The 13330-nt window shown below is 43.1% G+C and overlaps 1 protein-coding gene across 1 annotated transcript in view; it reads right to left on the bottom strand.

Moving 5' to 3' along the window:
• Nucleotides 1–5097: 5097 nt before the first annotated feature.
• Nucleotides 5098–13330, bottom strand: part of PSMD2 (proteasome 26S subunit ubiquitin receptor, non-ATPase 2) — a 76032-nt gene continuing 67799 nt past the window's right edge. The window contains exons 19-21 of the mRNA XM_069212967.1: nt 6782–6908; nt 5741–5859; nt 5098–5530 (exon numbers count right to left, since the gene is read on the bottom strand). Coding sequence (XP_069069068.1) covers nt 5348–5530; nt 5741–5859; nt 6782–6908 — 429 coding nt within the window. The 3' untranslated portion in view covers nt 5098–5347. The remainder of the gene's footprint in view (nt 5531–5740; nt 5860–6781; nt 6909–13330) is intronic.

The raw sequence follows: 13330 nt of genomic DNA, 5'->3' as shown, positions 1-13330 counted from the left end.
TGCCTGCCTCGCAATGTAGCATAGACATACTTTGGCTAATTTTCCTAAAGGGAGATAGCCAACCCAAAAGAAGGACCTGTAGGGGAAAAAAAAACATGGCAGGGTCACCCCCACTTTTTGCCTTATAACTACAACTTTGAGAAGTGCACTGGGTTCCTGCTAACCAGGTTCCCAGTACCGAATCTCTTTGCCTAAAATGTGAAATTGTCCCCCCAATTGGCAACACCCTTAGTACTCCTGAATGTCCCTAGTAAATGGTACCCCTTGTACCTAGGGCATGGTACTAAGCAGGGACCCTAAGGGCTGCAGCATGCTGAGCCACCCTAAAGGATCCCTCGCCACACTAAGGCAGATTGCCACTGCCGTCTGTGTGACAGGGTTCAGACAAAAATGAAAACACAATATGGCACACATCCTGTGTGCCTTGCCTCCAAACACTACATGCAATATATGTAAGGCATCCCTACAGCAGCCCTTACAACCCTAAGGCATTATACTACACGTGAGTACCTATACGGATGAGCAGATGTGCCCCTGTGATGTCTAAATCCAATTGTATACATTATAAGTGAACAGGAAAACCATCTTAGGGTATTTACTGGCCAATGGCCAAAATAGGTTTCCCAGCTACTAAATGGCTTCACTGAAACCTATGGTGTTTGGTATGCAACACCTTGTATTAATAAACCCACACTGATTCCAGTGATGGATTTCGAAATACATGCACCCAGAGGGTACTTTAAAGGTACCTCTGAAACCTACTAGTCTTTTAGTGTGCTGGCCATCTGGTACAGTCCAGCCTGCCACCACAAACAGGTCTCTGACCCACTACAAGTGAGAGCCCTCTTGAGGGCCAGAAACAATGCCTGCTCTTGAGGAAGGTGTTCACACTTTCTCCAAACATCTTCCTCTGGCAGGATGGCTAGCGATTTAGCATGTCAAGGGCAGGGACTTGAAGTCCCTGCCACCTTTGATATGCAACCCCGGCATCCCTTAAGACCTACAGGATGCCATCCCCTCCGGTCTGATGCCTATTTCGCACCAGCAAAGGCGGGAAACTAGCTATGTTTGGAGGCATGCAGTACACCCAGATCAGTAACACCCCTAGGGTGAGCTGCCTGATGTGCTTCACTCTAGGAAAATTCTGCCATCTTTGTTATTGCCGAATTAGGAACTTTGGGACACAGTTATGCCCACACACCACAGGAAGTGGTCATAGACGGGGTGTAAGGACCCCAAGGGTAAGTAGCTGTTGGCTACAACCTTTCGCTCCAATTAACACCCCTAAATTCAGTATTTAGGTGGCCCCTGAACACCGGAAAAACATTTGTTACCAACCTAAGGATGACACCAAAGAGCTGTGCAAAGCAAGGACTGAGGAGCAGCAACTGATTTGCCCCAACCCTCCCAACCTGCCTATTGTTCCAGACAATTGCGCCAAATGTGGCTTGTTCTGCAGCTGTTCTGCCTCCAAAAGCCTGGGAGGACTGCCAGCACTACAAGGAACAACCAGCATCTTGCGTGCAGTAGCACAGCTACTCCCCTGCACCTAGCAGGCACCCAAGAAGAGCCATGAGAGCCCCAGACCATGCAAAGCTAGAGACCAAAAAAGCACCACTGCACCCAAGCCCCCCCAGCCCGAGTTGAAGTGGGCCAACAGTGCCAACGGGTCCCGAGGGCCTCCAGAGCTTAACCCCGACTTGGGTAGAGCCAGACTGGTCCCCAAGTCGCTGCCTGCAACCTCCTTTGTGCAGGAACCAAGAACAGCAGGAGTCTTCTCAATGTGACCCTGCCAGACAAAGGCCCACTGCACAAGCACCTCCCAGTAAGAGTTCTTGTGGACCGACAGTGTGCCTGTGTGTCCAAGACCCTCCCGACTTAAGCGCCCTTTCGGTTCAGCTGGACTGGTGACCCTGCCCCCACTTGCAGCCTCCTTTCCCAAGGACCGTTTCCATTAAAGTGAATGGGACATCCTATGCTTTCAAGCACCTCTGCACTCGGGTGCCCCAGTGCCTTCTCAAGTCACCTGTTGAATGCTGCCTTGGACCTTGCCCCATACCAACATTAACCCCAGAAGCACAGTCCTTTAAGTCACTGCCAAGTACTCGAATGCAGTACAGGTTTCTTTCCCATAGGATAACATTAAGAAACCCAACACTGAAAAGCACCTGGATGACTCAGCGCCGACGGAGGTGACCTGTTGGTGCTGCCCGGACCTTGACCAATACTTTCTTTAACATCAGGAGAACAGTTCTAGAAGTCGTTGCCAAGCACAGATATGCAGTAGGTGCTTCTTTTCCCATAGGGTAAAAGTGCTGCACTAAAGTCCATGCAAGTGTATTTACGTTACAATTCAAAACTACTAACTTAAAATGTGCTTACCCAATGACAAAGTTCTTGGTGTTACAAATATATAAAAATATGTTATTTTTCTTAATTGGTGTGGATCTCCTTATTGAATGTTGAATGTCTGTATCATTGATTGTGTATATGCAACAAATGTCTAACACTCCCCTTTGATTAACCTAAGCTGCCTGAACACACTACCACAAATAGATTTTTTTTTAAAGAAAGCCCTGTCCAGTTCTAAGGGGATACCTGGACTCTGCACAGCATACTTGTTTTTGGTATGCTAAATAAAAAGGCAGCTGCCTACAGGACCCTAGAAGCGGGGGCTATTGCAACTCTGCTAATCACAGTTTCCCAAGCCATTAACACACATTGCATTCAGATTGGCTTGATCCCCTCATTAAGCACACCAACATGTGTTGGTACCCCATCACTGTTCTGAGAAGTTATTTTTCCCTATTGTCCGTGTTGCTACACCACATCACTGAAACTAGAGTTGTGCTGCAAGATGGTACACTTCCATATTCTGCAGTCCCAAACCTCTTTCTCTTGATCTTTTTAAAACTACCACTTGCACCCAACTTCTTTTTCCTGCCCACACCAATAAGGTCAGAAATCTATCCAGCTTCACAAAAGTAGTGCCAGGGGCTGGGCACAGCGAATTTTGTAATGTATACAAACATTGTGGAAGGAATTTCATAGTCGCCAATGCCAGTCTTCCTATCCCTGAGATCTGTAGAGTATTCCACAATCAAATTGACTCTTAGCCCCTGAAGAACTATCCCCATAAGTATACCCTCCATGTGCAGAGTGAGCCACCTAGATACCCAGGTACCAAAATATGTTGTTTTTCTACCTTATACCCAGGTCCAGCAGTTCCTCCAGTGGGGGAACAAAAAAGACTTGTCCAAGTTAATCCTAAGACCTGACACCTTCCACCCTTTGCAATTCCGCTTTAGGTGGAGGAACAAAGACCCCAGGCTGCGTTAAATCGATCTACGTATAATCCATGTACATCCACGCCATGTGGGTTGTCGTTCTCAGTCCAATGCCCCATGGTCCCGAAGACAGTGGGCACTCCCGCTTCGTTACCCTCTCCACCGTCCAACTTTCTGAAACTACGCACCCTGATCGGATTCTAGCAGTGGAACCATATACAACAATCTAATCCAGTTCTAAAACTTGATCTCCTTTCCCATTCGCTCTCAAACTGCTACCATATACTTCTGGTCCTACAGGTCAAAAGACTTCTCTATATCCAAATCAACCAACAATCCCTCCAACTCTAAACCCACAGTATTATGTAGTGTATGACGTGAGGTGTCTCAGCTTCATGAGGGTACCTAGCCAAGAAATTAAGCCCCAGTCTTTATGGACCAGCCCAGAAAACACTAGGCACAGCCCGTTGTCAAGAACCGTGGATAGGATTTTTTGGTCAATGTTAATCATTGACATGGGTTTATAGGAGCCCAGCAGTTCAGGATCTCCATCTGGTTTCAGGAGGATAATTATAGTAGACCCGAAGTCTGGCAGTTATCCCCTGCTGATGGGCCTCCCTAAATATTCCCAGAGCCTTGCCTGAAATATATAATAGAACTCCAACAGGAAACCATCAGCCCCTGGCGTTTCTCTCTCTGCATTTCACAGATGGCCCCCAGAATCACTTTGGCACTTAATTCCTGATCTAATTCCATAGTTTGGTCCTGGGTAAGTTTTGTTAGTCTAAATTCCTCCGAAAGTCCCAGATTGCTGTTGCCCGAAGCAGATTATACCTTTTATATACTTCACTGAGGTATTGCTGTACGGTGTAGTTTATAGATACCAGAGAAACAGCCCTAGTCCCATCAGAATTTATAAGGAAGACGACAGTCAGAGGCAGCCGTTGCCTCCTCAGCAACCCAGCAAGCATTAGTCCAAACCTGTCCCCTTGTGAATGGAGTCTGTCTATAGCGTACTCAGCAGAACTCTTCATCACAGCTAACTTGGTCTTAGAAAATATCTTAAATCCTGGCTATCATCCTCCCAACAGATTTAGATGAAATCTCTAGAGTTTGACCCAATAATCCATTCAAATATAGGAGATCCTTGAGGTAAAAGAGCACTTTAGAAATCACCATTTATGCTTAAATATACTTAAATACCAAACAAGTACATGGTTTCTTGATGGAACCGTAGCACTATCGGTTTGGGACTGTTTCCATCAAGGAGGAATTACATGCAGGTTGTCCATAGGAGGGGCACAAATGCCTCTGGGACCACTCATTGAGTTCTGGCACTACTGTGGAACTTCACATTTGGGGGTTGCATTTCCTGATGTTGAAGTAAAGTGGATGTTGATCAATCAATCAACTCTGCATTCACAGATATGTGCACAGTGTGTTCTTATACTTGAATAGCAAATGGTCTGCAAGTCCAACCAAGACTAATGTGATATCAGTGGACTGCACTGCTCTCAGGAATGGATACAAGCAACAAGACAAGACTAACATGCATTGTCAGAGCTGTAAGTGGTAGATACCATGATATCATTAACCAAGTCACTGGCAGGGTTGTGCATGGAGAACTACACTCAAACATCAAGATGTGTGACAGAGTGAGACATATTGATCATAGCATCCAGGGAAAATACACAAGGAGTAGCCCTGATATATGGAAAATTAGCACTAGAGAAGCCTTAAATGTCAATTATATAATCAAGCACACTACTAGCAATTAAAATAAAAAGGGAAAAAAAAAAAAAAGACATCATGAGGACAAATTGGAAATTTATTAACATGAATATTTTAGTAACAAAACCAACAAAAAGGGACTAGGACGACCATGCGCTCCCCTTTTTACACTGCTGCGTAGTCAGACCCTCACACTGCCCTGGGATTGCACTTCCTGCCTCTCCTCACCCACTTTCACACCCCTGTGGTACACAGGAAACGAAAACTGCAAAAATTACAGATTCTCTATACAGCGCCAGTTGTTTGCGCAGCTCAAGTCCACATAAGTGCTACACGTCATAGTTTGGATTCTTGCGCAAAATGACAAAGCCCTCCAAGATGGGAGTTACAGGCAGGTACTCTTCTGTGGCCAACTCCGCTCTCTCTCCATGTGCAAGCAGGACCGGGGTGGTGTGCGTCTGAAAGCCAGTGATAGTTTTGGGCTTGCCGGCCTGTCCAACAACATCTACAGCCTGCGAAGAAGCAAAGCGGAGAGTCAGGAGATGCAAGTGAGTGTTAAGAGAAGTATGTAACAAAGCCAATTGTGTCTGCATGTGCGAGTTGGAAAGGGTAATGTAAAGTAAATGGAACTCCACATACAAAGTGTGGGATAGAATGCTGCGTATCCCTAGGGGAGAGAAACGGTACATACACAAAGAAAAGGAGCGGTCAGCATTTCTTACCTGGCCCACGCGGACTGAGACAGGTAATGGTCGCAACTCCTCGTCAAATGTAACCAGCATACGTGGCTGCATAGCAGCAACTAGTCCATACAGGACATAGTGAGACTTGCCCAGAATAACTAAAGTGAGCAGAGACACAGAAATAATAAAATCAATTTAAGACACACAGGGAACACTGCATCGTCTCCACATTATAGCATACAGTATACCCCCCTCCCTTTGCACAACCCAGTGAAGATCCTTTTCTCCTCATGCAGCGCTCGTCCTCATAAAAAGTCTCTCCGACTTTACAGCGCCTCAAAGATCTCAACCTCTTGAAAGCAATCACCTTTCCAGGAAGCACTCCTTCACTGTAAACAGTCTTTATTTAATTCAACTCATCCAAACCTTTATTCCACATTTAGTTTTTGAGCTGTGGGGACAGCATTCACCTCCCCGTGAGCTAAAGGCTCTCCCATGAAGCTTAAAACCTTTACTTTTAACAAAAGTCTGCAGCTGGTTTCATCTTCTCTTCACCCCTTAAATACAGGTTGCATCCTCCCACATAAAGCATCTTCTCCTTGTAACTTCATTCATTGTGAGCAGTTCGGATACAGCGCTGAACTTTACAATTAGCTCCCACACTCTGCAAATATCCTTTATATTTTAACCTTTCCATCCTTCTCTTTCCTTCTACATTTAAAGAAAATCTACATCAGGTAACACAGGCACAGAACTAGCTAAAGATTAAACTTCCAGGCCTTACATTACATTTAACTATCTGGCTTGCTGGGGAAAAGGGACAGTGTTGAAAGGATGAGCAATTCTAGACATCACATGGGAACAAGGGAGAGCATTTCCTACTTTGGGTGAGGAGAGGGTCAGGAGTTGGCTGGAAGATTAAAATCAACAAACAGAGCAATTACCCACTCTCTGGAACACACGCATTTTCAAGGGTGTGGTAGGCAGGATTTTGAGCAGAGGAACTTACATGACATGCACTTTTCAAGCCCCACTCCTTCTCATCTACAATTTTTTTTATTTTTATTAACCATTACTTACTGTTCTTCACATCCAGGAATGACACTAGTACTGTCAGCAGACCTGCCACTGCCACTTGGCTCATTAGCTGGCGGTCACTGTGGTATGGACAGAGGGTCAGTGTGCCCTTCCCCAGGTGGGTCAGACCCTATAAAGGAGGGGAAACAAAATTAAGAAAGGTGGGTAGAGTCGTGGAGAATGTTATCCATGAAACTTCCACAGACAAACTTCAACCATTCTACATTTCTATGCTGCATGGGCTGAATGTATTTAAAAAAAATATATATGTTACAGAGATTTACCAAGAACATTAACAAAAACAGTCTCAAAACAGTGCATCCAAATTTGTGAGCATAAATTGAAAAATCATGGTAAACAGACTGACACTGTGCCTGGTCTATTTAAAAGTTAGAGAGAATTAAAGAAATATAAAATGAAAAATGCTCTTCATGGCAATTCTAGTAGAGTCCTTCCTCTTCATCTATTGGTTCATAACCATCGGTGTCACATGCAGAACTGGAAAAGGTTTGTTGAAGGTTCTTTGAAAAGACTAAGAGTGAGCCTCCCCACTCTTGAGCATATTCCTTGTGTTCTTCAATCTAGCTTCCTGTTCTCAATCCTCAGCTACTAGGTGGGAACTCTTCAGTCCGTAAAATGCTGGGAATGGAGATTATACTGCTAGCGCAACATACTTCCCACAACTATTTAATTAAAGATGGTCAATTAATATAAATTCTCCATCCTCTACAAATGTTTGGATTAGGATAGCCAACATCTAATTTCCATTTTCTCATAAACACACACAAAAAAAAAAACACATCTTTAAAGAATGTAAGAAATAACATGTCATTAAAAACAATATAAAACTGTGATCATGAGCAATCCCCTAAATCTAATTGTACGTGCTTCTATACAGATGTGAGAAACAGTCATACACAATTAGAATACGATAATTATGATTCAATAAACTATATGAAAGGTGAACATAAACATGGACAACTAGTGTCAACATTTAGACTGTGGACTGAATATAATTCCACTACCTTGGTATCCAACAAAACAAGAATTTGACCGACAAATACTGAACAGAAACCAGACCATTGCAAAGCCTTAATCTGTAGGGTCTGTCAGGGTGAGAATGAAATGTGTTATTTAAATGTACTTTACTGAGGAGTGTGTGGCTCTGATTTCCACTCTCCAGACACCAAGGTGATTATGCCCAATCTGATGGAGAATGCCAGTCTCCAGCAAATAGCTGTTGTACCACAGGACTTACGGAGAGTATCATTTTTGCTATTTGATCCACTGGCAGAGGTTCTGCTTGTTTCTCTAGCAAACAGATCTCAATCATTCATTCACTTTGGTTTTATCACAAATCGGTCTTTAATGGTTATCAGAGACTCATCTTGTTGTCTCCTTTGCAGAAGAGACATTTCATCTTCCACCTGCAGCGAGGAATGATGACTGTTAGACGAAGTACTAGTTAGTCTAAAGGGCTCTTAATGAAACATCAAGCATATTTTAATGAGGAGGACAGCACCCAGTAAACCAGTATATGGCTTTACTACTTAAGATGTCATTTTAATAGCCAATTAATGGTTAATTCAACTCAAAAACATTTTTGTTTGCAAAAGTGAAATTTAAGACTTGTATAAATCATACTGAAGGCTCTTCTATTGCTATAATCAAGCAAAGAGCAGAATGGAATATCAGGCAAAGATTAGTTGGTCTCCTATTTGTTGAATACATCGCGGTACGAAACTGGATGGGGGGACTGCAGAGGCCTTTGTCTTGATGGGCGCGGCGGATGAGCTCCCACACAGTCATAACAAAATTTACTGTTTAGAAGTAAACATGATTCTGTGGCCAGTTCTGACTATATTGATAGTAGCTAGGCAGAAGCCCTAATACTTTCCTCAGAGAAAATGGTGTGATATTCAAACACAAAAAACAAAACATTACACTTCAGAAATTACCTTTCAAACCGAATTAGTGAAAACAAAAAAGAGATTTAATGAATAAAATGACCAGACTTAAAACAGAGGGGTAAAGAGATAATAAATATTTCAAAGACACACATTTAAAGCAGTCACTGAACTTGAAAAATGAATCACACCATTTGACCAGTTGTGATTTTCAGAGTTTGTTATTAAAGGGAAAGCTGTAAATTCCTGCAGTGTCAGTCAAACTGTGTTTATGTGGATACACAGGGGCCTGACAGTGATTTGGCTTGCATTTATTCAAAGGGTCTCACACTGAACAGTGTAGAATATTGCACACCCTGTAGAATATGGCAAACCCTGCATCTGAATCTCTGGACATGTGCTGGCTGGGGCTCAAAGTCCAAGCGCTAGCTAGTGGTTGATCACAAGCTACACGCTGGAAAACACTGTTTTAATAAACTAGACACCTGTCAGGATCTACCCTCACCTGCAAATAAAAACCTCAAAGAATGCTTTCTGTTGGCCAACACATCTCCCCTCATGGACAAATTGAGAATGACCGTGTGTTTTTATCCCTTATTATCTATTCTCCATCCCTGCTATTTAACCCCCCTTATGTTGCCGTATTACACAAAGCTTTTGCACATACCCTGCTAATTTATCCAATCATTTATGAAACTGCAAACCTTCCTCATTGCAGAAGTGGAGAAGCAAACATGTGTCGCTCAAGATCCACATTTGGTTTTCCAAGGCAGTTAAAGTTTGGGACTTCCATAAGCCCCAAGACATTGCAATGCACATTCCTTGTATCATAATCCTTTATGGGACAATGTCCAGGTCTCAAAGATAGCTTGAGTTTGCTTGAAAAAGGCATTCATCTATTTTATTTCAGACATACAGAAATCAATCCTCCAAGAGGAGCTGTGCACTGGAGAGTACTGAGACATCCTTGGGCAAAAGGAAGAATCATTCCAGCAACCAGCATTAATACTTTGGAGACTTCCTATAGTGTCCTATTGTCTGTATTTGCTAGTTGAATACTAGATCCATATACTGTACTCGTTTTAAAAGTTGCAACTTTGTGTTTTTAAATCAACCCAGTCTCAGGTCTTTCCAGGCCAAGGAATCCAAAGTGCTTATGGGAGAATATAATAAGTCGCAGCACAAACACAAAGTTTTAAACTATGTCCCTCCCACCCAAAAAAACAAAATCATCATTGTTATAGAATAGGAAAAAGGAAAGACAGCAATAGAATGGAGGCTAGTCTCAACATGGCCAACTCACGGTGGTTCAGTGAATACTCTACATTGTAAACATTCAGTTCCCTTTTTACCTACGTGAAGTACTTTGAAGCAAGTACAATATGCTGAAGAGACAAACTCACTGGTTTAAAACAAGAACCCAACTAAATACACAGTGCGGAACCTCGCTTTGTGTTACCCTATGCACAGCAAAGTAGAAAAAAGTGTACACATTACCCAAGCTCTATTGAAGCAAACACAAAAATAAACACAGAACAGTTCTTGTAATAAAAACAAGCAATCATCTTTGTAGGATGTAAATGAGTAATTAATGATTACTCAGGCCAGTAGCCGATGTTAAGGGAGCATGGCCCCAAGGAATTACTACAGGAGGGTTTCGGTTCTCCGGTTCGACATTGGTTTGGTTCCCTCGCCATATTTAGTTTTTAAAGTATTTTATTTTTTTTATTTAAAGGCACAACATAGTGAGTTCCTAAGGAATGCAGCATATTTTGCAATTTTTTAAAAAGTATTATTATTCCACATTTACTGCTATTAGTGGTAATAAATAGTAAATGGTACCATTTAAAGCACTGTAAGCATGGAACCCTGGGAAATGTTCACGAAAACTATGTTAACTGGTATTTTCGCGTACCTTATAACCAGTACAACTGCAGAAAACTAAATGGGGCATAAATGCAACTATGCATGGGCCTGTGCACCCTCCCTCAAGGAACCGTTGGGGAAAAGTAAGACAAGTCCAGCATTTCTATGTACATTTTCTAAACCATTGACAATAATTGAATGGATTTCAAGGCAGCTCTAAATCATCAGCAACAGAACCTTCAATGGAACAGGCAGTAGGAGCGGTAGACAAGGTAAGCATGGTATGTTTGGGGAGCAGGGACATTTAAGGGAGTGAGTGTGGTGATAGCCCCCTTCTACTACTTAAAGAAGCAGGAGCTTGCCAGGCAGCTGTGTAGTCATCGCTTCAAGGTCTTGTACCCAGTACTTAAAATCGGATTTTGACCCAGACCAAAAGCAGGATGAGCAGAAAAAAAACAAAGAAGAATGAATATAAATTTTAGAAAATGATGAAGGAACACAGGGATAAAAAAACAGCTTGTAAGAGCAAGAAAGAAAAAAAAAAGATGGAAAGTATAGTGCGATGGAATAAAGAGGCCTGCGAGGGAATCAAGACTTCACAGCCTTAGTATTCAGCAACCGCAACATGCAGCATGTCTGGCCTCATTGAAGCTTCATCGGAATGTGACAGTCAAAAGCATGTGCTTTCACTAGTTTTAGAATCCATAGTTGTAATCTATCAACTCAGACTGTAACAGGCAGAGATTGGGGTTATTTTAGGCGGGACTTGGGGGTCATTGCTGAAAGCCTGCCATATCTCATAAGAAGGCTAAGAAGTACTGCTGCTGATCAGCCCTTGCCAACAGCACACCTTGTTTGTTCTGTTAAAGAATGTTCTTTAGATGGCACCATAGACTTGCTTCTCCCTATGTCTAAAGTCCAAGTGTTTGTGGTCTCTGGTGTGTCTCCCTTTGTTTGTATCCCTGCATTAGTGCTTCTGTGTCCGTGATCTTGTGTATGTTTTTGTGCCCATGTCCATATCTTTGTGTCCATGTATCCCTACTTCCAGACTGAGTGCTATTGTCAGTATTCTGATTTTAGTGTAAGTCTGCCTTTCAGTATCTCCATGTCAGTGTTCAAATGTTAATATCTTGGCACCAGTGTTGGTGTCCACTTGTGTCCCTTTGTCTGCCTTTGTGTCCCTGAATCAGTTTCCCAATGCTAATTTTCCCCATCAGTGTCTGTGCCATTTTCCAAGTGCCACACTTCCAGCGTCAGTGCCACACAATATCTGTGGCTTTAGTTCAGTGGTAGTGATGGACTGCCCTGTTGCTGGACAAGTGCTCCATTTTAGTATTAATATCGTTTTGTCCCTCTGCTAATATATCCTTTGCATCCAGCTTGTCTTGATGTTACAGTGTCTCAGTCCATGCAACAGTTTCCCTGTATTAGTGCTCTAATGCCAATGACTAAGTGCCAGTAACTGTATGCATGTTGCTCATGCCTCCTTTTCATGTAGAATCCATGACTCAATGTCCCACTGCTGGCACCGTTGGGTAACTGCCTCAGCATTAGTGTTTGTGGACTTATCAGGATTAGTGACCCCTTCTCCCTGTTACTGCATATGTATCACTATTTCTTTCCCATCAATAGTGTTCCTGTATTAATGTCAGTTTCCCTGTTTCCCCATTTCCCCATCTACCCATGTCTCAGTGACAGTGCCCTGGTGTCCTTGCCCCGTCAGTGTTTGTGTGCCACTGCCCATGTGCCCATGCCTCAATTTCAATGTACCATCGTAGTTTCAGAGTCTCTGGGCAGGTTTCCACTTGTTCTAATGCCCGTCCCTGTACGTAAACCGTGTTTCTGGGCAGTAACCCATGTCACATTCAGAATGTATATTTCAGTGTCTGTGACCCTATGTATGTGCCTCCATGTCAGTGCTCATGTCTATATCCCAGTGTCAGTGACCTATCTCAGCAACCACAGGTCAGAACTGCATCCACCCAGTAAGTACCCTTGTGTTACTGTGTTCAAGCATAAATATTTAAATGTTTATATTCTAAAGTGACAATCTCCCCATGTCACTACCCCATGATGGCATTGGACCAGCATCCCTGTTTGTGCCAGTGTCTTTGTCCCAAGTCAATATCACCATGTTGGTGTTCCATTATCTGTGTCTCAGTGGTACTGTCACAGTGGAAATGCCCTTGTGTCAATATCACTGTGGTGCTGGTGTGTTAATGTCCTTACCAGTGTCAATATTTTTGACTGTCACCAAACGACTTCCAGTGCCACACTGTCAACATCCCCATGCCAATGTTGGTGTCACTGGTCTGTTTTCTAGTGTCTGGGTCACAATGGCAGAGTCTCAATGTCAGTGATCTTGCATCAGTAGCCTTTCAGCAGGTGCAAGAATGCTGTGTCCCTCTTTCAATGTCCGTATATCAGTATATCATGTCACAGTCTAATATTATGTCCCACTGTTTATTGTCAATATCCTTGTGCCCTGGCATCCCTGTGTCAGTGTCCCAACATACTGTCATGTGTCGATGTCCCAGCATTAGTGTTTATGTCCCATATCCGAGTCTCAATGTCACTGTTCCCATATAAGCATTGATGGTCTTGTTTCCAATTTGTCACTGTGGTCACATCCATGTCCCCATGTCAGTGTTGGTTCTTCTGTGGCGGTGTGCTAGTGACCGTGTTGGAGGCCCTTTAAAAGTGCCAGCGAGTCATTCTTGGTGCCCCGTGTCAGTTTTCTAGTTTCAGTGTAGGTCCCACTGTGTCACTGTACCAGCCT

The sequence above is a fragment of the Pleurodeles waltl genome, chromosome 11 (genome assembly GCF_031143425.1).
Source record: "Pleurodeles waltl isolate 20211129_DDA chromosome 11, aPleWal1.hap1.20221129, whole genome shotgun sequence".
NCBI classification, from domain to species: Eukaryota; Metazoa; Chordata; class Amphibia; order Caudata; family Salamandridae; genus Pleurodeles; species Pleurodeles waltl.
Note: the sequence above shows the minus strand (reverse complement) of the source record. Positions and strands in the feature narration are given on the sequence as shown.